General features: G+C 30.9%; 1 protein-coding gene and 3 long non-coding RNA genes across 4 annotated transcripts; 1 reads left to right on the top strand and 3 right to left on the bottom strand.

The window, feature by feature from the left end:
- The first annotated feature begins 199 nt into the window (after positions 1 to 199).
- Positions 200 to 6,353, top strand: LOC122514300 (relaxin receptor 1-like). The gene is given in 21 exon segments (XM_043631031.1): positions 200 to 241; positions 534 to 549; positions 1,200 to 1,319; positions 1,514 to 1,539; positions 1,542 to 1,584; positions 1,667 to 1,808; positions 1,984 to 2,042; positions 2,361 to 2,425; positions 2,496 to 2,584; positions 2,664 to 2,674; positions 2,820 to 2,886; positions 3,073 to 3,144; positions 3,278 to 3,349; positions 3,414 to 3,484; positions 3,557 to 3,718; positions 4,158 to 4,303; positions 4,508 to 4,658; positions 4,981 to 5,110; positions 5,231 to 5,421; positions 5,751 to 5,912; positions 6,044 to 6,353. Coding segments are annotated over 21 exon segments (1,983 nt in total). The 3' UTR covers positions 6,190 to 6,353.
- Positions 6,354 to 16,216: 9,863 nt separating this feature from the next.
- LOC122514146 lies at positions 16,217 to 17,129 on the bottom strand. Its single transcript, XR_006302956.1, has 2 exons — positions 16,751 to 17,129; positions 16,217 to 16,617 (listed from the first exon to the last, which is right to left on the bottom strand). It is a non-coding gene; the product is annotated as an uncharacterized LOC122514146 (long non-coding RNA).
- A 1,648-nt stretch (positions 17,130 to 18,777) lies between these two features.
- LOC122514165 lies at positions 18,778 to 19,971 on the bottom strand. The gene is made up of 2 exons (XR_006302972.1): positions 19,932 to 19,971; positions 18,778 to 18,836 (listed from the first exon to the last, which is right to left on the bottom strand). It is a non-coding gene; the product is annotated as an uncharacterized LOC122514165 (long non-coding RNA).
- Positions 19,972 to 20,313: 342 nt separating this feature from the next.
- On the bottom strand, positions 20,314 to 21,153 carry LOC122514190. Its single transcript, XR_006302990.1, has 4 exons — positions 21,056 to 21,153; positions 20,713 to 20,831; positions 20,454 to 20,530; positions 20,314 to 20,355 (listed from the first exon to the last, which is right to left on the bottom strand). It is a non-coding gene; the product is annotated as an uncharacterized LOC122514190 (long non-coding RNA).
- Between the last annotated feature and the right edge of the window lie 1,360 nt (positions 21,154 to 22,513).

Below are 22,513 nucleotides of genomic sequence, written 5' to 3'. Positions count from 1 at the left end.
AAAAAAGAACAAAAAAATAGAGAAAACATAGAAAGATTTTGAAAGAGAAAGAAAACTGTAAATTCGCAAAGTATAATAAGTGTGCCAACTTATGCGATCGAATAAAATTGTATTTATGTATATACGAAGGGAAGAAAGGATCATACTTTTGATCGATCGACAAAATTTGACAATGAAATTATACGAATCGTGTTAATCTATGAAGAAAACTGGAGGTCTTGTAGAAGAACTAAGAGCGCTTGTGCGTGAGAGTTGGAACTTGCAACGAGAAATAAATGCAACCAGTGTTATACGCGTCTTGTGTCGAGTGCTAATCGAACACGTGGAAGAAAATTCTCATTGACAGGAGTGTCGAACAATCTAATCGTTTTGTTTAATTTCTACGACAAAAATAAAAAAAAAAAGAAGCCTAAAATAATTAGCCAAATAATTTCAAAAAATCAGTTTTACAGTAACGAGCAATGATATATCAAAGGATAACAGCGATCGGTGTGTCTTTGATCCTAACTTTCTTCATTGCTCTTTCTCATTAGTATTATTTTAATGAAAGTAAGTATATTAAATCGATATTCGTATTAAATTTTTAATTTTTAATAATAATTTTATTAAATCATTACTTTTTCTTCTTATATAATTTATCTATTTCACACGTTTCTTTTTCTCTTCCTTTTTTTTTATTTGATCAACACTTTACAAGATGCTTTTCCGTGTTTTTTTTTCGAGATTTCAAACGTTTCGAGAATCTTTCTCGATTAGATAAAAACAACCCTCGAGGGTTGTGAAACATGAATATAACGAAACGATCAATTATTAATACACTGGTTTCTCATCGAACGAATGAAATAATAATATTGTATTTTAATGATAAAATATATTCACAACTTCGAGACAAATCGAATTTTAATTTTTTTTTCTTTTTTTTTTTTAAATTAATCTTATTAACTTCGTTTATAATCTGCCTTTTTATAGGATAGAGATAAATGATTCCGATAGTAGATTCGTACAACGAAGACTGACGTAACTTCATTAAAATAATCTTTTGCAATTGACACTTCGAGTTATTATTATCGACTAACATAAGAAAATCTCATGAGAATTGAAATACATCGTTGATCGACATTGATCGTTCGATTATTAACTTACTCGATAAACTAATCCTATTATTACTCGATCATATTATCTCCAAATCCTGATTGCAGATAATTGTCCAATCGGTACGTTTCCCTGTTTGAACAGTACAATTTGTAAATTACAAAGTAGTTGGTGTAACGGAATAGATGATTGTCCTTACGGCGACGACGAAACAGCTGAGTTATGTGGTAAGTTGAAAAATAACAAAAGAAAAAAAATTCGATTAACTCGAGAAATATAAAAGAAAAGAGAAAAGAAAAAAAAATAATAATAAAAATAAAAAGAAAAAAGAAAATAAATAAAAACTCCAGAAAAAATAAACAAAACTTTCAGTTTTTTTTTTGTAATATTTTCAAATAAATAATTCATTTACACATTTTAGTCGATTTAAACGGAGATTGGAGTTGGTTTTGAAGCAGGATAAACTTACAGAGATGCAAAATGACGATTGTGGTAATCACACAATTCTAATATGATATTAATTATTAAGATGTTTTAGAGAAATTATTGGTTTTATTTTTGTTATTTTTTACAGTGATCGAAGATACTCCCGAAGGATGCATCTACAATCAATGTCGTGCGACTTGCAAAGGATACGAAAAAATTCCACAAAATTGTCACCAGAAATCGACAGATTGTACGATATTTTTTAATATTTTTATATATTATTATGCTTCGTAAGAATATAGAACATATCGTTTTTCTTTTCAGAATTTTAACCAACAATTCCATTCAAAGAATTCCAGCCGATTCACTCTCGAAATTACGCAATTACGTTACTGTAAGCTACTTTTTATTACATTTTAATTGATTTTTAATTATGTTTGTCTATACTATTCTTCTATTTTTTAGGTATCTCGATTATAATGACATAAACGAGATAGAGGAAGAAGCCTTCGTAAATCAAAAAAGTTAATTTGGCTGTAAGTAAATTTACAAAAAAAAAAAAAAGAAATTGTACGTTATTAATAATAAATATTACATCATAAATATTATCTTCATGCTAGTATCCTATCGAACACAATAAATTAAGCGTTATCAAAGTCGGAGATTTAGCTGGTCTAATTAATTTGGAGACTCTCAGGGCCAGGATAATCGATTAGTGGCTGTTGATTTGTCCGATTTCGAAAATAGTACGAGTTTAGATTTGATGTGAGTAAGATAACGTGATACGATATTTATAAAAAAGAATCCCATAAAACGAGATCGAAATTGTATTTCTTTCACAGAGATTTTCGTAGAATTTCTTAAACAGCACCACTTCAAACTTCCACGATTGCCCGTTTTAAGAAATGTAAGTCCTCGAAGACTGTTTGTTAATTTTTAATAATCGAGCACGATAACATATACCTCGTTATACGTAGATTAAAGTTACATTGCAGAATGTGAGTGAGAATTATTTCGAGACCATAACAGCGGATATGTTCGACGGTGTACCTGCTTTACAATCCTTGTAAGTATTAAATTGAGATGTAATTTTTACTAAGAAAAAAATAAGAAAAAATATTTAACAAAAGTATTATGTTTTACAGGAACATGGAACGTAATCGTAAAGATCATCGATGAGAATGCATTTAAGAATTTAAAACAACTCGTCGAGGTGTAAGTATGCGATCCGAATTAAAAGAAAAACAATTTATGACACCTGTGATAATAATAAATATGAGAATAAAATCAATTATTTTCAGTAAACTGGCGCATTATATCATTTCCGCATTCGAACGTGTTTAAAACCGCGATTAATCTCACGAAACTGTAAGTAAACCGAGTTTAATCTCCTACGTGTCGAAACATATTTACTTGTACTTATCCACGTGTATAAATCATTGCGTGCTTAATGGAAACGTCACGTATCTTAATCAAATCAAATCTTCCTCTTAAATCGATTCTCTTAACCTTAATCCTTTTCATAATGGATTATCAAAGCCCTCGTAATTACAGATTGATCGGTTATAACCCGATAGAAGATTTCTCGACTGATGTATTAGATCCTTTGGCTAATCTACGATCTCTGTAAGTTTTCATTGATTTTTATATAAATCTTCTCTTTTAAATTCTTCTCAGTTAAATTCTTCATTCTTATCTAAATGAAATAATTAATATCAAACTTCGTTTTCTTCTATAATTCATTTTATTTTGATTTCAGCGGTGTCGAAGGAATCAAAATGGATAATCTGGACAAAGATTCGTTCAATGTGTTCACCAGCTTGGATTTTATGTACGTTAATTAACATTGATATAAACGTCATTTTGTTTGTTACCTGTTTCTTTTTTTTTTGCAGATATTTCGAAAAATTTCATTACTGTATGACGTACGCTTCGAAAGTGCAAAAGTGTGCACCAGCCACCGATGGTAAGTCATAAAATTGATGATAACAATTATTTCAATAATATATCTTAATTTACTTGTGTATTATGATAACAGGTCTTTCTTCTTTGACGCATTTGCTAAGCACGTCTATGTTGAAGGGTGCAGTATGGGGAATTTCCTGTGTAACTTTTATAGGCAATGCTTTCGTACTTTGGGAACGATTCACTGCAAAGGACGAGAATCGTGTTCTGAGTATCCTGATTAAAAATCTTGCCGGTTGGTTACGAACAATATTTTTCTACAATTTATTGACGCATCTTTTTCTTTTTATAGTAAATCTTATTGTCGTTAAAAATCATTGGCTAATCTCCACGACGAATCAATCCAAAATTTGATTTAATTTGAAATATAATATATAATATTAAAATAAAAATAAAACACGTCGAGTAGCTACTGATTAGCAGTACGATTTCGAACGATGGAAATAAATCACGAAAAAAAAAAAAGAAAAAGAAATAAAGAAAGAAAAAAAATGATAAAAAGGTAGGTAACGCTAGATGTGTCTCGACATAGAATGCTATTCTATGCTTCGCGATTTATTAGCCGATACGATTTACAACGGCGGTGCAACGATGATCCACCGACGATATGAACCCAACTATAAATCATAGAACCGTTGGTTATAGCAATAGCATTGTGCGTAATCCCTTTACAGTGTCCGACATGCTGATGGGCGTATACTTGTTCATAATCGCTCTGGTAGACTTGCAGTTCCGTGATAACTACAATAAGGAAGCTAACTCATGGATGTCCTCTTGGGCCTGCACCTTTCTTGGAGTTTTAGCAATGATTTCGTCAGAAGTAAGACCTCCATTTAAATTCATATTTTAATTGCTTTTCAAATATATTTCATTATTATTTTTTCAAATAATTTTTATTGGATAGAGGTGTACATTAAAAAATAATATAATATAAAAAATAATATAAATATAAAAAAATAAAACGTGGTCATCTCTGCTTCAATTAATTATATCTAATTGGTTAAACGTTAAAACGATTTCAAAGGTATCCGTGCTGATCCTATCATTTATGTCTTGTGAACGATTCGTACTGATTGCCGCACCGTTGAAAGGTCATCACGCTATGAAACCACAGACAGCTACGGCATCGATAATGATCATATGGATCATCGGTTTTATCCTCGCTGTTATTCCAGGTATACACGTTATGATTCAATGTTCCTATATGGATTACACGTTGAGCTAAAATGACCCTGTCCTTTTTGGTTTTAACTTTTCACACTTATCACGATCGTGTATATAAATATGACTGGTCGTTTAACTAAATTGTTTTCACATTTTTTATCCAACGAAATTTCCTCGAAGTTTCAAACGTTTTTTGTATTAATATTTTATATTACATCAAGTTATATTTATTATTATTATCGATTATATACGTAATTTGAAACTAACTAGTATATCACGTTATTAAAGATTTTTCTTTGAAATCAAATAATTTAATGACTATGTTTAATACAGTTATTCATTGGAGGAACAGTACAAGATTTTATGGGGCGAATGGAATGTGCTTTCCTTTTCACATAGTGGATCCTTACTCGATCGGATGGCAATATTCCGCATTCATATTTTTAGGAGTCAACTTGTTAGGGTAAGAGAGTCGACTATCCCGTTAGAAAATAATTCGGTACTTAATCGAAGGAACTCGAGTTAATGTGATTTAATCGTTTAACCAACGATCCTTTCATTGAAACCCGATTAACATCCGCAGACTGATAACGATCGGCTACGTTTACGTTGGCATGTTCGCAAGCATTTGGAGAACTCGTCACGCAACCCCACTATCAGCTGGCGATATGGAATTTGCTCTAAGATTCTTCTTGATCGTCTTAACGGATGCAACTTGTTGGGCACCGATTATCATTTTGAAAATCTTGGCTATGATGAAATATCCTGTACCAGGTATATAAACCTATCTTATATTCGATCACGGTGATATAGATGTAAAAGTAATGATAGTGCTCTGATAAGATTCTTTCGTACCTTGGTGTAGATATTAGTACGAGATATTTGCTTTTAAGATGATGATGATGATGATGATGATAGCAATAATAATTTCCTTTTAATATCATAAATGTAGAAATATTCTCGTTGAAAGGTAACAACGATGAACGAAATCAAACACAATGTAATTAATGTAATTAAGCACTATGATTACTATCCATTTACTATACCGACATATTCACTGATCATTTCTAGATCTTCCAACTTCACACACACTTCCTTTTTAGCGGAACTTCACGCCTGGGTCGTCGTCTTCGTACTTCCTGTTAACAGTGCAGTCAATCCACTCTTATATACTTTCACCACACCGAAATTTCGAGAGAGATTAATTTGCTTTAAGTTTTTAAGCAAAATACGAAATTACGTATCGAGAAAACATTCGTCCCAAGGTTTGTATTCGATTCAAATTAATGAGATCAAAGTATCCGAACTGTGATATGCATCTTTCTAAATTTTAAATATCATAAATATAGTTAATTAAAATACAAAATCATTTTCTATTATACTTATTTTCTTACAGAGTCTCAAATGTCTATTACATTAAGTAGCAGGAATCTAATGTTTTCGATATCATCGAATAAGAAAAACGATCCTGAGAAGATACCACCGTTGGTGATAGTAGAAGATGATTGGAACGATGATATTATGCGACGTATCGTGAAATAATATCGTTCTATTTAACATTTTTTCTCGCAGATCATCCATTAACACAGCCTACCATGATCCCATCTAACGAGATTTCGGCAGAGAGATTATAATCAAATTTGAGATTGTGCCATGTCTTAGAAAATATCGTTAAACTAAACTTCGTACAATTAAACTATTACAATTTATATATAAATATAAATATTATATGTATACGTATGTATAAGTAAGTACGATCGTAGAAACATTCAATGGAAAACTCGAACTCGTTTCAACCTGACCACGAAGATATCCGCCTACGTTGAGATCATGCTTTATGTCGTTCATAAAATATTCTAAACGAGGATCGCAAATGCATTTGCGAAATTTATGGCACCGTCTCAGATCTATCGGCGAATCGTGTTCGACCTGGCAACTCCGTTAGAAGCAAATATACTTACAAATATTGCAGCCACTTGTTGTACCCCCTACCCCCCTATCTCTCTCTCTCTTCTTTCTATCTCTTTTAACAACTACATAATTCATCATTTTTATCGTTATTGAGAGAACGGAAGATATGTCTTTTGGAGTATTTCCTCGAGTTACCTATCTGTAACTTCAGTGTGTTGCTAGATTTAATATATTTTACACTAACATATCTTTACCTTTCATTATATTTCCGTACAAACATTACAATTGATATAACAACATATTATTACAATATTATATTAATAATATATTAATTATTAGTAATATATTATTACAAATTGACATATCAACAATTATTACTATTTGCAATGAACTTTTAAACAAATCTAACTAAATAGAGCTTATCTCGCAGGAACTTCTCTCGATTAATTATCTCGACCGAATTGGTAGAGACGCATCGATGAAAAATTAAATCGCTTATCGATTTCGTGCCAACGAGCCGGTTAATCCCATTAGTCCTTCGAGTATGGAACCTTGGTTCGCTAAGTTGAAGGTGTAACCCGGTGAAACGATCGAACCCGACGTGACTGCGATCGTAAATCATTGAGGCAATAGAAAAAAAAATAGAAAAAAGATAGTGAGAGAGAGAGAGAGAGAGAGAGATTAACCAAAAAAAATATTAAAAAAAGAATAGTTCGTCCTAGGAATCATCGTTCAAGTGACCGATGACACGTAGATAATTTATGGTGGATAGTATACACACATATATATAAGAGGATCCCGTTAAAAAACCTTGATACTCGAGATACTCTTTTCAAAGTGATTTTCGAGTTAAATAGTCTATGTAGACTATATCGGATTGATTATATGTATAATATGTGTCATGTATGTTAGAACTAGAATATTTTCTAGTATCGTAATAAGTCTTGATATCTTTTCTTTGTGCGTAAATCATCAAGATGATAGAAAAGAAAAAGAAAAATGGTTCGTCGTAGGAATCATCATCGTTCGAGTAACCGATGACACGTGTGTAATTTATGTTAGATAGGATATAAGTGGATCCCGTTAAAAAATGTCTTCATACTCGAGATACTCTTTTCCAAGTAATTTCGAGTTCAACTTTACGTTATGTAGATGTAATATACAGTAAATTGATTATACATATATATATATACACACACACACACACACACATATATATGTTACACTAATATTTCCTATTATCGTAATAAGCCTTGGTATATTTTTGTGCAATATGTATATATACATACACATATACATATACATATATATACACACACACACACACACATATATATATATATATATGTAACACTGTAATATTTCCTATTATCGTAATAAGCCTTGGTATATCTTTGTGCAACCTTCTGAAGGTCTTCATCTTAAAGTTTCTCATCGAAATTACTATGTAGAGTCGGAAAGAGAGTGAAAGGCCGCTCCAGATTCGTTTGCCGATTCGAGACGAGAGTGTTGCACTAAGAAAGAGTATGTTCCAACAAGGAGGAGAATGATGATGTCGAAGCGCATGCCACCGATTCGTTCATCTTACGACTCCGATCGTGCGAACGAAATAACTTCTTCTTTACTGCTACGAATAATGTTAAGAGAAAATATTCATATCAAATAACGAATTCTATCTTCATATATGTTATTATTATTAAATACAAAATATTTCTTTTATTGTAAGAGAAAAATGAACTTTCTTTATTACTGACTCAATTGCGTTCTTTTTCATATTCTTTTTTTTTTAAATGTGAATTTGAGAATTGTAGAAGAAGTAACGTGAAATTGACGATTTTTGAGAATACTTTCATCACTCGCACGATTTACGTTGCAATGTGAATGATCTTGTAAAAAGAAATATATATTTATATTTATATCCGCGTTAATTCGAATAAGTTGATACTACTTTAATCCTGAAGAAAGGTTGATATTTACAGTGTCTCCTGAGATGAAGAAGAAGAAGAAGAAGAAGAAGAAGAGAGAGATGAATAATAAAAGAATAAGAGATGGTCTACGGTCGTCTCGAAACGTATATTAGCCGATAAATATTCGGTGAAAGAGAAATAGAAATATAAGAGTAAAATAAAGGGAGAAAGAGAAAAAGAGATAGACGCCTACGACGAAAATGTAGTGTTAGCGAAGCGTGACTCTCTGGCAAATGCGACGGCTCTCAGCTTAGAGAATTGATCGCGAACTTAAAGCAAAGCAAATCGGCCAGCCGACGTATTAAATACTCTTTAACGGCCAGCCAAACGTTTCCTGGAGAAGATTTTAGAACGTTTGGATGGCCCGTACAACAAACTAAAGAAGAGTCTGTCGCCAAAACACGCGAAAAGCATTGGCCGTTGGTCATTAAATCACGTTTTACCGCGTGCTACTACTTACGCACAACGTATAAAGACATACACAATTACACGATTTCCGCATTGTAACTCTTCTCGTGGTATCTCTCTTTAAAGCACGTTTAAATTTGTTCAACTAGCAGGGTTAATTAAACACGCATTTTTCTTGCCTCACCACGGAAGACTATGCAAATCGACTGCTATCGTGAATGGACCGATGATAAGATCGATACCCAGTTACCTTTCTAACGTTAACGCGTTGAGAAAAATTCTATAGCTAAATGAAAAATCAAAAATATCTATTCCAAATCTTTCTGCTCGATCTCTTCCGTATGTACGTTTTCTAAGGAAACAATTAATATCTGGGACATTAAGTCAATTTGTCTATGAATTATAACGTTAATGTATCTAATATATCTACTTGTTATAATCGATTCCTTATCCTCTTTCTTTCTTTCTAAATCTCTCTTTTTAGCAGACCGTTATTGTTAATTTAAGTATATCAAAAGAACGAACGAACCTTTAAATCAAACGATATCAAGATCACGATCGAGATCGTTATATTGTGTGGGTGCATTGAAGAAGATAGCGAACAATGATAGAAAGAGACACTTGGTCGACATATACTCATAGATATCCAAAGTAGAAATATATATATATATATTTAAAATGTTATATATCGTCGTGTACGAGCTCCCGAGAGATTTGTCTTACATTCGGTCAAAGGAAATACGCAAAAGCGAAGGCGGAGGCTGCAAAACGTTTTAGCGTGCGCGTTTGAAACGTCCACGGACGGTTAGCCGACGCGGAACGGTATTCGAATGCATTTGGATAATTTAGCCGGAGAACGAATGGAGCCCTAACAATAGGTTTTCAAGTCCGCTTATCGTGTTAGATCGGACAAGCTGAACCTCTCTCGCGTGGCACGCCATGCTACGGTTTTATAAGCTTTGCTATACACCCTGGAGAAAGTACTCGATTATATCGAGCAAAGATCAACTATGACCTCAAACAGCAGCCTCGCGTCGTGAAATCGTATAGGTAAATCGACAAAAAAAAATAAAGTTCTTCTTTTAAGTTCGACCCGAACCGTGCTTAGATTTTTATTCGTTTCTAATTCGATCTTTTTCTCGGTTCTAATGTAAATTATATATTTTTTGTTTTTAAAAAATGAATATTTGTTCTAATAGAAATAAATGAATTTATTGAAAAATCTTTTATTTTAGATGAATTATTTGAAGACCGATATAGTTATTCGTTCGAGATAAATTAATATATGTATATATAGAAGATATATATTACGAAGAACGATCTATTCGAGTTATTCTCGAACTCGGACGTATAGTATCGTGCGTTTTATTGGAAAGGGGCAAGGCCGATCTGTTCGAAGAGACCAGCTTGCCGCACGATTTCATTATCGATCGTGACATTTTGCTTCCTCCTCTCGATCTACTTCTCCTCGTAGCCATAAAAGATAGCTAGCGATGTTACTGGGTAAGAGTCGATACCAGAAGAAGAAAAGTCGAGGACATAAAGCACCGAGCTACATATCTCGATTCTCGAGTAGACACACGAGAAGGGGATCGTTCGTAAATCGCGGCAATAACGATTCGCCGATTAGACGTCCGACAAAAAAAAAACTACTTTATCGATCCACCCTCTCTCTCTCTCTCTCTCTCGATCGTTTATAAAACATTAACGATCTCACGATGGATTCTTCGAGCGAAAGTCTCCTCGTCGTGATCTCAAAGCCAATCGACGAACACACCGCCGCCGCCTTGGAATTCTGGAAGCGTGCCGACTCCCTTCCACTACTTAAATCACACAATTGTTCCGCTCGAATGCTTTCCAGGTTCTTTGAAATTGCTGCCTGGTGGTTATCGATCGTGCTGTGTCATAATATTCCGCTGCGGTAACTGCTTCGGGCTTTTTAATATCAAGGAAAGAGACAACACCCTTACTTTTATCGATTAGATATTTTGATATTTCATATGTCTACTACTATACGTATACGCGAATACAAAATTACTTATACATCATCGCGTCTACTGAATTATGTCTCAATTAAAAAAGATCAAATTACTATTCTACCACCGTTTTATATTATATTTATCTAATAGACCGAGTTGAGTTTCTTTACGAGAATTAGAGAAATCGTTCGAGAGTTGATATCGATTATTATTTTGTATCGAGTTAAGAAGAAAAAAGATTTCCTTCCTAACGAGTTTTAGAAAAAACAGAGACAGAGAGAGAGAGAGAGATATGCATTGCCATTCGTACCATATGAAATGGAACACCTTCTCTTCGTAGAGTATAAAAAATAAACGAAGTAAAAAAAATAATATGAAAAATGTCAAACGACGGTGGCAATCATCGTAAAGAGAAAAATCGACAAAGGACAAGTCGCACACGCTTGAACCCGATTTACAAGTCGGAATTGTAGGTTGGCATTATATCCTAGTCTAGAAATGATTGCTTTCGAACGATAGACGAAGGCGCGTGCCATGTTTCTCGAAGACCATGGGTTTCACGTTATATTTTATTCGATACCAAAACCATTCGATCCGATCGAATCGATTCGAAATGATTTCTACCGCGACGATTCCGAGGATAGCCTCCAGTCCTAGGTAATATCCTTTATACGATCGATCATTGCTTATTGTCGTGATTCCATTCGATATGATCACGAAACGAGAAAACAGAAAGAAAGAAGACAAGATTTGTAGATATATATATATATACATTATGCTTTAAACAAAATCTTGCAAATCAGGAATAATCATTTCGCGTAGAACTATTTGTGAAAATTAAACCAGCTAATATTTTCATCAGACCGTACAATTTCATTCTAATTAAAAAATTATATAAATTTATTTATGCGTATATATATACATGGATTTAAAAAAAATGTACTACGTTTTGTTCGTTAAATATATAATAAAATTAGGTATATTGTTATTTTATATCTTTGTTCGACTCATCATATACATTTTTCCATGGTATAATTGCATGGTATCCGAAAAGATTTTTACGACTTGATAGACAAGCACGAATGAAGGATGAAATCGTTGCTAATTCAGCAAAACGCGAACGTAAATCTTCCTTCCCACGATTACTCGGGGTAAAAAATCTTTTGAATTGAAGTCACGCGAGCGAGTGACGCGGTACCGACTGGAATGAACCACGACATGCGGTTTTACGTCTCTTCTTCGTCTCGAAAACACAGATCTCGAACAAGAATGCGGGAACGATCGAGTCGATGTCGATAGAAAATCTCTAATAATTTGTTTCTATTATTATTATTATTTAGAAGAATTTCAACGGACGATTCAACAAACAAATTTTCATTATTTCAATTTTGATCATTTCGAAACTATTAATACTATTATTAAATAATATTTAAAATATACCTATAACTACTTTAGCGAATAAAGATGATATTTTTGCAAATTATAAAGGTAACCCCCGCTTGGTTGAAATGATTTTATATTAATCCTTATTTAGAATATATTTATTTATATATTAAAAAGAACGAAATCACAAAGGACAATCGATTTTGTACGTAGTAATCTTCGTTTATCCGTGCTTCCAGGTGATCCTTTTATAGATTCGACGTCCGTAATCGAATTAAACGGAAGACCGTGACGATCTCGATCGATGCAAGCAAGAGAACACTTTAGGAAAGGTTTCTCCTCTCTTCCAGGATACAAGAGGAGGAGGAGGAGGTGGTGGAGGAGGAGGTGATGGAGAACGCAGAAAGAAGGGAAAGGACGAGAGCGTATATCGGGTGCGCACATCCAGCCATTACCTTCTATTACGTTGCATTACGTTGCATTACGTTTCATTACGCGCTCGAAGGAACATCGAGAGGCGTTCGCAAGATCCAAAGGAGGAAACAGGTAATGAGAGGATCACCGGCATCCTGCCGATAATAATTGCTTTCATTGTGGATACATTGATATGAAAGATGGAGTATCTACCGGGTGAGATGATCGTAGGATATGCGATAAACGTTCTTATAAATTATAATATACACTTTTTTCTTTCTCTTTCTCTTTCTCTTTCTCTCTCTTTCTCTCTCTTTCTCTTCGACGATTTTTATATTAAATTTTCTAACTATACCCATGTGATCACCATTATTTTTCCAATATTTTAGATATTTAAATATACGCGAATAAATACACGCTTGAAATTTTGTTTATTCTCTAATAACGATTCTACATTTTTTTTTTTAAGTTGTCTAATATATTATTACGAATTGGATTACTTTCTCTATTTAAATATGGAATGTTTATTAAATTATGCTATATATTTTATTAATAATTCGTAAAAGACGTGCGCGCGCGACAAATTGAAAGAAAAAATATGATTCTTTGGGAATAAAACCTTGACATTAAATACGAGTAGAAATTTTTCAAGAAATGATATAGGTCAGTGATCTAATATTTCCGACAATTATCAAAGAACAAAAGTTTCTAAGCTCGATTCTATCTTATTCGAATAAAATACTCAGTAAATTGAACATTATAGGTGCATATAAAATTGATTAAAATGTAACGTAAGCATTAAATAACGATGAACGACAGTAAAATTATTCTCTTACATTTAAGGAAATAAAATAATCCCTTACAGAACTAGAAATTAGATGAGAAAAAAACTATTCTATTTCTATTGAAAGTTACAAGGAGGTATGATTTTTCGCGATGGTGATCACACAGGACACTCCCATTTTGGTCGTGCCTAAAAATGATTCTGTCACGGTCTATAACCGCGAGAACAATGACCGAGGCTCGATTTATTATCGCTGAGAAATTAGCATTTTCGTCAAGGTGATAGGACAAGGTAGGCGAAGAAAAGAAGAAGAGAAAGAAATCGTCGCTCCTAAGAATAATTTATCATAATGAATAATACAAAATTTACATTGATAAGAAATTAATGAAAAATGTCATCCACAAAGAAAATGTGTCTTTCATCGTAGAAATAAAATGTTTTTTCCGTGTGGAAGGTTAATGTAAGTAAGGTAGTAAGTATATAAGAGAAAAGAGAGGAACGAAATTGCTCGGGCAACGGTAGTTAAGTACGAAAAAGGAAGAATGCAGGGAGTTAAGCGTTCCAACAAAGCGATTACGCGACTTTCTACGAAAGGCGATAGAGCCTTGCCTTTCTTGTCAGATACTCGGCTCGGATTATTCGAAGAGACTCGTATCCATCACTCTTAACGCCCACGCGAAACCAACTCACTCACTAACTCAGAAATATTCACCTATGGAATACATCTATGTATGTATGTGTATCAATAGATCAGTAGAATCGATCAGGAAAATCGAACGGTAATATTCTTAAGGCCTTTATACACTTTAAAACGTGTTACGATACATGCATCGGACTTCTAAGTCTCATACTAAATGTTACAATTAATTTCAATAATTCAACATCGACGAATCAAAATTAGAAAAAACTTACATCGATATATAAGTCTCAATGCAAGATGCTTACCGTTTATGAGGATCAAAATTTAAATAAATATCTATATAAATTTCACTCACCATTACAATAGTCGAAATGTAACAGAAGCAAACTAGAAAGTATGTCATCGATGCGTGTACTGTTTACATATCAACTCAGTAACGAGAGAGATTGAATTCGAATAATTTACCTAGAAAATATAACAATTTACAAATTATTTTCTATTTAAAGTAAGTTAACAATTAGGTAAAAAAATAATGTATATATGTTTGAAGAATCATAAATATAAGTATGATACAGTATAATGTTAGATATACCTTAAAAGATTGCTAATTAATTGAAGGAATTCTATATTAAAACCGAGAAACGTGGAATATAAAAGCTATGTACGTGTTATCCTTTTCAAAATGAAATGTAAGACTGGCTTACCTTCTACTGAAGCCGGGAAAATTTCTTTTGTTGATATACAGTATTACGAAATTTGAAATACGGTCACACCTAAGAATAATAAACATGTTTAATAGAAAATAATATTCAAAGTACGTTATTAGTACGTTAATTCCCAAATAGTTAAAGCTATAAGATATATATATATAATTGAGTAGAAAAACGCAACCAGTGTAAATTGAATTTTTTTAATACTTTTAAATACTTTTTATCTTCGACATTATCGTAATCTTTCGATTATATCATTTGGAAGTCATTTGTTAGAAGAATCAGTTAGTACATAGGAAAATTATTTAAATTAAAAAATATTTTTTAATTACCTGAACAATAGTAAATAGCTTGGAAAAATATTAATGAATGTATTTATCGATATATATATATCTATATATACTGTGAAAGGCATTTAAATGCCACCCTCGAATCAAAATTTTGACGTTTTTCTGATTTCACATAGGAATCCATATGTTCCGGTATTTTAAATCCGGTATTTTAAATTTCTCGTGACGTCACAAAAATGAAATTTTGGTAATAGGATCACAGGATGATACAAGAGCTCTTCGAAGAGAATAGGAAACGAGAGCGCTGATTGGTTGATAATCAACTCAGAATCAACCAATCAGAACTCTATTAAGAGCCGATTGGCTAATTATCGACCAATCAGCACTCTTCTAGGCCATATATTGAGAGCTGATTGGCTATTTATCAACCAATCAGCGCACTATTAGGAGCTGATTGGCTATTTATCAACCAATCAGCGCTTTTCTAGGCCATATATTGAGAGCTGATTGGCTATTTATCAACCAATCAGCGCTCTCGTTTCCTACTCTCTTCCTATTACCAAATTTTCATTTTTGTGACGTCACGACAAATTTAAAATACCGGATTTAAAATACCGGAACATATGGATTCCTATGTGAAATCAGAAAAACGTCAAAATTTTGATTCGAGGGTGGCATTTAAATGCCTTTCACAGTATATAGAGATATATTATATATATCGATAAATACATTCATTAATATTTTTCCAAGCTATTAAATATTATTTATAGTCTTTTATAATATTAGTTCTATGAATATAGAAAAAAAGGTAGAGAATATAAATAATAATAATTTTTATCCAAAAATTAAAATATTAATACTTCTTAATAGTGACCTAAATAAGATATTTTACTGTGACGAAAATTAGAATAATGTGATATTTTTTATCATTTTTTTTTTTTTTTTAATTATCTCTTATTACATTATTCCAAGGAGTCTATAAAATTCGCCAAACATTTAAATTTTATTTTAATTCATTAATGATAGTTAAATTAATTATATTATACTTTACGTATATGTAAATAAAATATGCTAATGCACAAATATTTTTAGAAAATATATATTAATAAGTAATACTAAATGTACAATCATGGTATGACATCGTCTTAAAAATTACAATTAATTTGTTACATTATTGAGCTATTAAAACACTACTCTGCGCTTTAAATTATAGATATATGTAGTAAATAATTCATTTCGTATCTTCACTTATGAAATCACACCCGTTATCAAATATATAAGCTTATTATTTAAAAAAGATTTATCTAGCAATCGTTAAACGAAACAACAAATACATTTTATATTATGTAATGCCACCACAATGTGGCATAATAGTGTGATATGTTTCTTCATGATACTACAGTTTTCTTCTTTTCTACCCAAATTTTGTGCTAATAGAATATTCCTTTAATCTCTTTTTCTTTTAAGAAATTGCACAAAAAACCCTACAAAGGAAATGAAACTATTAGTTTGTTACACTATCTCATGTAAAATTGAAAAATCTACAGTATATTCTCTGTTGTATAGATAAGAAAAGATACTAGAAATGTTTTAAGTATTCCTTTTCTATTAACGTACCATTACATAATGAATGATCCTTATTAGAAATTATATAGCACAAGTACAGTTAAATCTTAAAAAGCAAGTGAAAGACTTTGATGATCAGTAGAATTTAATATTCTGACAGCATTATTTTCTTCTCCTTTAGATTTACGAAATTAAGACATTTTTTCAATATTTCTTATCTATGGCCTTTCTGCTTTAACAATTTATTATTCAAAAAGAATAGTTTCCTTTAGATAAATTATTGCCAGTCGATGTATAATAGTGTTTTCAATTACCCAGTACAATACTAAATAATATACTTTATATATGTTAGGAATATCCTAATGCAATGTATTTCCTATTTGTCTTTTAAATTTATAATAACCATGATGCATTCCTTCTTCTATTCTTTTGAAAGAATATTACAGTACATGGTTTCCATCAATTCTTTTGATAGAATATTATAGTACATGGTTTCCTTCCAGTGTGAGAACGAACACTTACACCCGTGTCTTCCTAAATCTTTCATGATTACAGTGTTTTTCGATTTTTCTTATCGAATTGAAAAGTATCTTTCCTTTCTTCCAGTTTAATGATTGATCACCTATGCAGAAAGAATAAGATCTTTAATACTTTGAATAAATATTTTTTAAGAAATTATTATAATATTGGTTTATTCCCAATACAAGAAATTTATGTTTGCCTTTTAAAAGATCCTTTAAACTGCTGCTGCATTCTATTTGCAAAATGATTCCCACGGAATCTCTACAAAAAAGAAATTAGTTAATACAAGTCCTCAATATTTTCTAGTGAGTCGATTAACAATAATATCTTTCATTACCTGGTACGAGGCATGGCAATACAATTTGTATAAGAAAAGAATTCTTAATATAATATGATTTCTTTTTTGTCTTTTAAATTTTTAGTAATCAGGATGCATTCATTCTTCAATTTTTTTGATAGTATATTATAATACATAGTTTCCTTCCAGGGTGAGAACAAAACCCTTTCCACACTGTCTTCCTAAATCTCTCACGATTACAGTGTAGTTGGATTTTGCTTATCGAATTGAAAAGTATCTTTCCTTTCTTCCAGTTTAATGATTGATCACCTATGCAGAAAGAATAAGATCTTTAATACTTTGAATAAATATTTTTTAAGAAATTATTATAATATTGGTTTATTCCCAATACAAGATAATTATGTTTGCTTATTAAAAGATCCTTTAAACTGTTGCTGCATTCTATTTGTAAAATGATTCCCATGGCATCTCTACAAAAAAGAAATTCGTTGATACAAGTCCTCAATATTTTCTAGTAAGTCGATTAACAATAATATCTTTCATTACCTGGTACGAGACTTGGCAATACAATTTGTATAAGAAAAGAATTCTTAATATAATATGATTCCTATTTGTCTTTTAAATTTGTAATTATCAGGGTGCTTTCTTTCTTGAATTATTTTGATATAATATTATAGTACATAGTTTCCTTCCAGTGTGAGTACGTAGCATGTTCACCGGTGTCTTCCTAAATCTTTCATGATTACAGTGTTTTTCGATTTTTCATATCTAATTGAAAATTATCTTTCCTTTCTTCTAGTTTAATGAATGATCACCTATGCAGAAAGAATAAGATCTTTAATACTTTGAATAAATATTTTTTAAGTAATTATAATAATATTGGTTTATTCCCAATACAAGATAATTATGTTTGAGTATTAAAAGATCCTTTAAACTGCTGCTGCATTCTATTTGTAAAATGATTCCCATGGCATCTCTACAAAAAAGAAATTAGTTAATACAAGTCCTCAATATTTTCTAGTTAGTCGATTAACAATAATATCTTTCATTACCTGGTACGAGGCTTGGCAATACAATTTGTATAAGAAAAGAATTCTTAATATAATATGATTCCTATTTGTCTTTTAAATTTGTAATTATCAGGATGCTTTCTTTCTTGAATTATTTTGATATATTATAGTACATAGTTTCCTTCCAGGGTGAGAACAAAACCCTTTCCACACTGTTTCCTAAATCTCTCACGATTACAGTGTAGTTGGATTTTGCTTATCGAATTGAAAAGTATCTTTCCTTTCTTCCAGTTTAATGATTGATCACCTATGCAGAAAGAATAAGATCTTTAATACTTTGAATAAATATTTTTTAAGAAATTATTATAATATTGGTTTATTCCCAATACAAGAAATTTATGTTTGCCTTTTAAAAGATCCTTTAAACTGCTGCTGCATTCTATTTGTAAAATGATTCCCACGGAATCTCTACAAAAAAGAAATTAGTTAATACAAGACCTCAATATTTTCTAGTGAGTCGATTAACAATAATATCTTTCATTACCTGGTACGAGGCATAGCAATACAATTTGTATAAGAAAAGAATTCTTAATATAATATGATTTCTTTTTTGTCTTTTAAATTTTTAGTAATCAGGATGCATTCATTCTTCAATTTTTTGATAGTATATTATAATACATAGTTTTCTTCCAGGGTGAGAACAAAACCCTTTCCACACTGTCTTCCTAAATCTCTCACGATTACAGTGTAGTTGGATTTTGCTTATCGAATTGAAAAGTATCTTTCCTTTCTTCCAGATTAATGATTGATCACCTATGCAGAAAGAATAAGATCTTTAATACTTTGAATAAATATTTTTTAAGAAATTATTATAATATTGGTTTATTCCCAATACAAGATAATTATGTTTGCTTATTAAAAGATCCTTTAAACTGTTGCTGCATTCTATTTGTAAAATGATTCCCATGGCATCTCTACAAAAAAGAAATTAGTTAATACAAGTCCTCAATATTTTCTAGTGAGTCGATTAACAATAATATCTTTCATTACCTGGTACGAGGCATGGCAATACAATTTGTATAAGAAAAGAATTCTTAATATAATATGATTTCTTTTTTGTCTTTTAAATTTTTAGTAATCAGGATGCATTCATTCTTCAATTCTTTTGATAGTATATTATAATACATAGTTTCCTTCCAGGGTGAGAACAAAACCCTTTCCACACTGTCTTCCTAAATCTCTCACGATTACAGTGTAGTTGGATTTTGCTTATCGAATTGAAAAGTATCTTTCCTTTCTTCCAGTTTAATGATTGATCACCTATGCAGAAAGAATAAGATCTTTAATACTTTGAATAAATATTTTTTAAGAAATTATTATAATATTGGTTTATTCCCAATACAAGATAATTATGTTTGCTTATTAAAAGATCCTTTAAACTGTTGCTGCATTCTATTTGTAAAATGATTCCCATGGCATCTCTACAAAAAAGAAATTCGTTGATACAAGTCCTCAATATTTTCTAGTAAGTCGATTAACAATAATATCTTTCATTACCTGGTACGAGACTTGGCAATACAATTTGTATAAGAAAAGAATTCTTAATATAATATGATTTCTATTTGTCTTTTAAATTTGTAATTATCAGGATGCATTTCTTCTTCAATTCTTTTGATGGAATATATAGTACATGGTTTCCTTCCAGTGTGAGAACGGAGCACGTTCACTGGTGTCTTCCTAAATCTTTCATGATTAAAGTGTTGTTGGATTCTTCTTAACGTAGTGAAATTTCATACGCTCTCTTTTCCAGTACATTGATTGAACACCTATGCAGAAAGAATAAGATCTTTAATACTTTGAATAAATATTATTCAATTGTAATATAATACTTGTTTTTTTTTAAATAAAAGATTATTACGTTTACCTTTTACATATTTGTGTCTTGATTATTGCTTGTCACTGCAACTACATTTTATTAGGATACAACTTTACTTTAAATCTCTACAAAGTAGAATTATATTGATAAAAGTATTCAATATTTACTTGTCAGTCGAGGCATAGTAAGGTTATTAATTATTTAGTAAAGTATATAGTTATAAATTTAGTAGACATTGAGAACTTTTTATGAAACTGTATTTTCTATTTGTTATTTAAATTAGTAATAACTAGGATGCATTTCGTACCTCAATTCTCTTGATAGAAGACTACTGCATATGATATTTTACCAGTTTATGTAAAATAAAAGGCGGTGTCCTGCCAATTTTTTCATGGGTGTAGTAATATCGGATTCTTTTTTCGTAATCTAAAATAATATATTTTCTTTTACTTCTAGTAAAATGATTGAACATCTATGCAGAGAGTATAGCTTATTAATTCTATGAATAAATATTATTCGAGTGTAATATAATATTTGCTTTTTACAAATATAAGTTTATAATGTTTAACTTTTATATATTTGTGTCTTGATTATTTCTTGTCACTGCAACAGCATTTTTTAGGATATTTTTAAGGATATTTTTTAATTACCTGAGATGAATGGGACGACATAGTATCCGTGCGATCTCCAGTACCGACGCCAAGAAAAGAAAGAAGGGAAGTCAGCAAAGAGCCCTGATTAGCTGATAATAAATCGTCTGATTAACTTATTGGCTGATAATTATTTACATTGTAAATGAGCAATTAGAAATTCCGAGTAACCAATAGAAATTTATTTCACGCACACAAGCTTACCCCGTCGCACGTACTTGCTGTAGCTCACCTCTCTTCATGACCACTCAAGTCAAGCTTAATATGATAATTTATTTATTAAATAAATAAAAAATTTATTCTATTTTTCTATTTAAGGTACACGTAACTTGTTAATATTTAAAAAATAACTAAATGAATAAAGACAATATGCACTATAAACCTTATCACACCGCACAGAAAAACACACATAATTAATTAATTAATAAATCAAAAATCCATTTTATTATTAATTATAATTATCCAATTAATAATTATTATTATCTAATCTATTTTTTTATTAGGTGTATACGTTCCTTGTTAATATTTAAAAAAAAACCGAATAAATTAAAGACAATATACACTAAAAACTTTATCACATGGCAACGTTCTGATTTAAACATTCCTTCAATTTTTGTGTAATTGTTTAAACTAATATACATTTGTTTTAACGTCCCTGTGCAATGATGACTTTGGATAATAAAATTTTTATCCAGAAAAATATCACATTAAAATTATTTTATATTCAAAGTATTTTAATAAGTATGTAATGTTTAAATCAGTACATATGTGTTTAAACAATCTGAAATATAAAGAGATTGCATTCGAATATTAAAATAATTGTTAAATAATCGATAGGAATGTCTATTGTTGTCTAAAAGATCGGAATATGTGATCTGTGTACAATCCTCTTCGAAATCCACCGTTGAAATGAGATGTTGTCCTCTATGAAAGTACTTTTATTAAATGTTGTTTATATGACTTTCCGAACGTTACGCATGTGTATAAAGTGAATAATTCATCTAATCAATAAATTTAAGATTATAACGTTCTGATTTTCGTATTTTTATCTTTTTTAATTAATTATTATAATGCTTCTGCGCAGTGGTGACTTCGAGGGTAAAATTTAGTTGCAATATAAGAAAAGTGCATTAGTGCATTGAAATAATTGGTAATGTATACATAATGTACACGTATATGTAAATGAAAAATGAAATTACATTCCTCTCAACAAATATACAACCAATATATTAAAACAATTAATAAACAATATACTAATGGAAAATATGAATTATTAAAGTTTACCATTATGATAGAAGAAAGCTGAGGTGTTTGCTCATTTAAATACCAAAAAAATTGTCTGGATTCATTTTAAAATCTTGTAAACTTTTCTTTTATGTATGTACTTGATACACAAAACAATAAGAAAGCCTAATAGATGCTGTGCTTTTCCAAATCTTCAAATACTTGCAAATCTGA

This window comes from Polistes fuscatus, unplaced genomic scaffold, assembly GCF_010416935.1.
Source record: "Polistes fuscatus isolate 324 unplaced genomic scaffold, CU_Pfus_HIC Scaffold14, whole genome shotgun sequence".
NCBI lineage: Eukaryota > Metazoa > Arthropoda > Insecta > Hymenoptera > Vespidae > Polistes > Polistes fuscatus.
The sequence above is the reverse complement of the archived record's forward strand: the minus strand, read 5'-3'. Positions and strand labels throughout refer to the sequence as shown.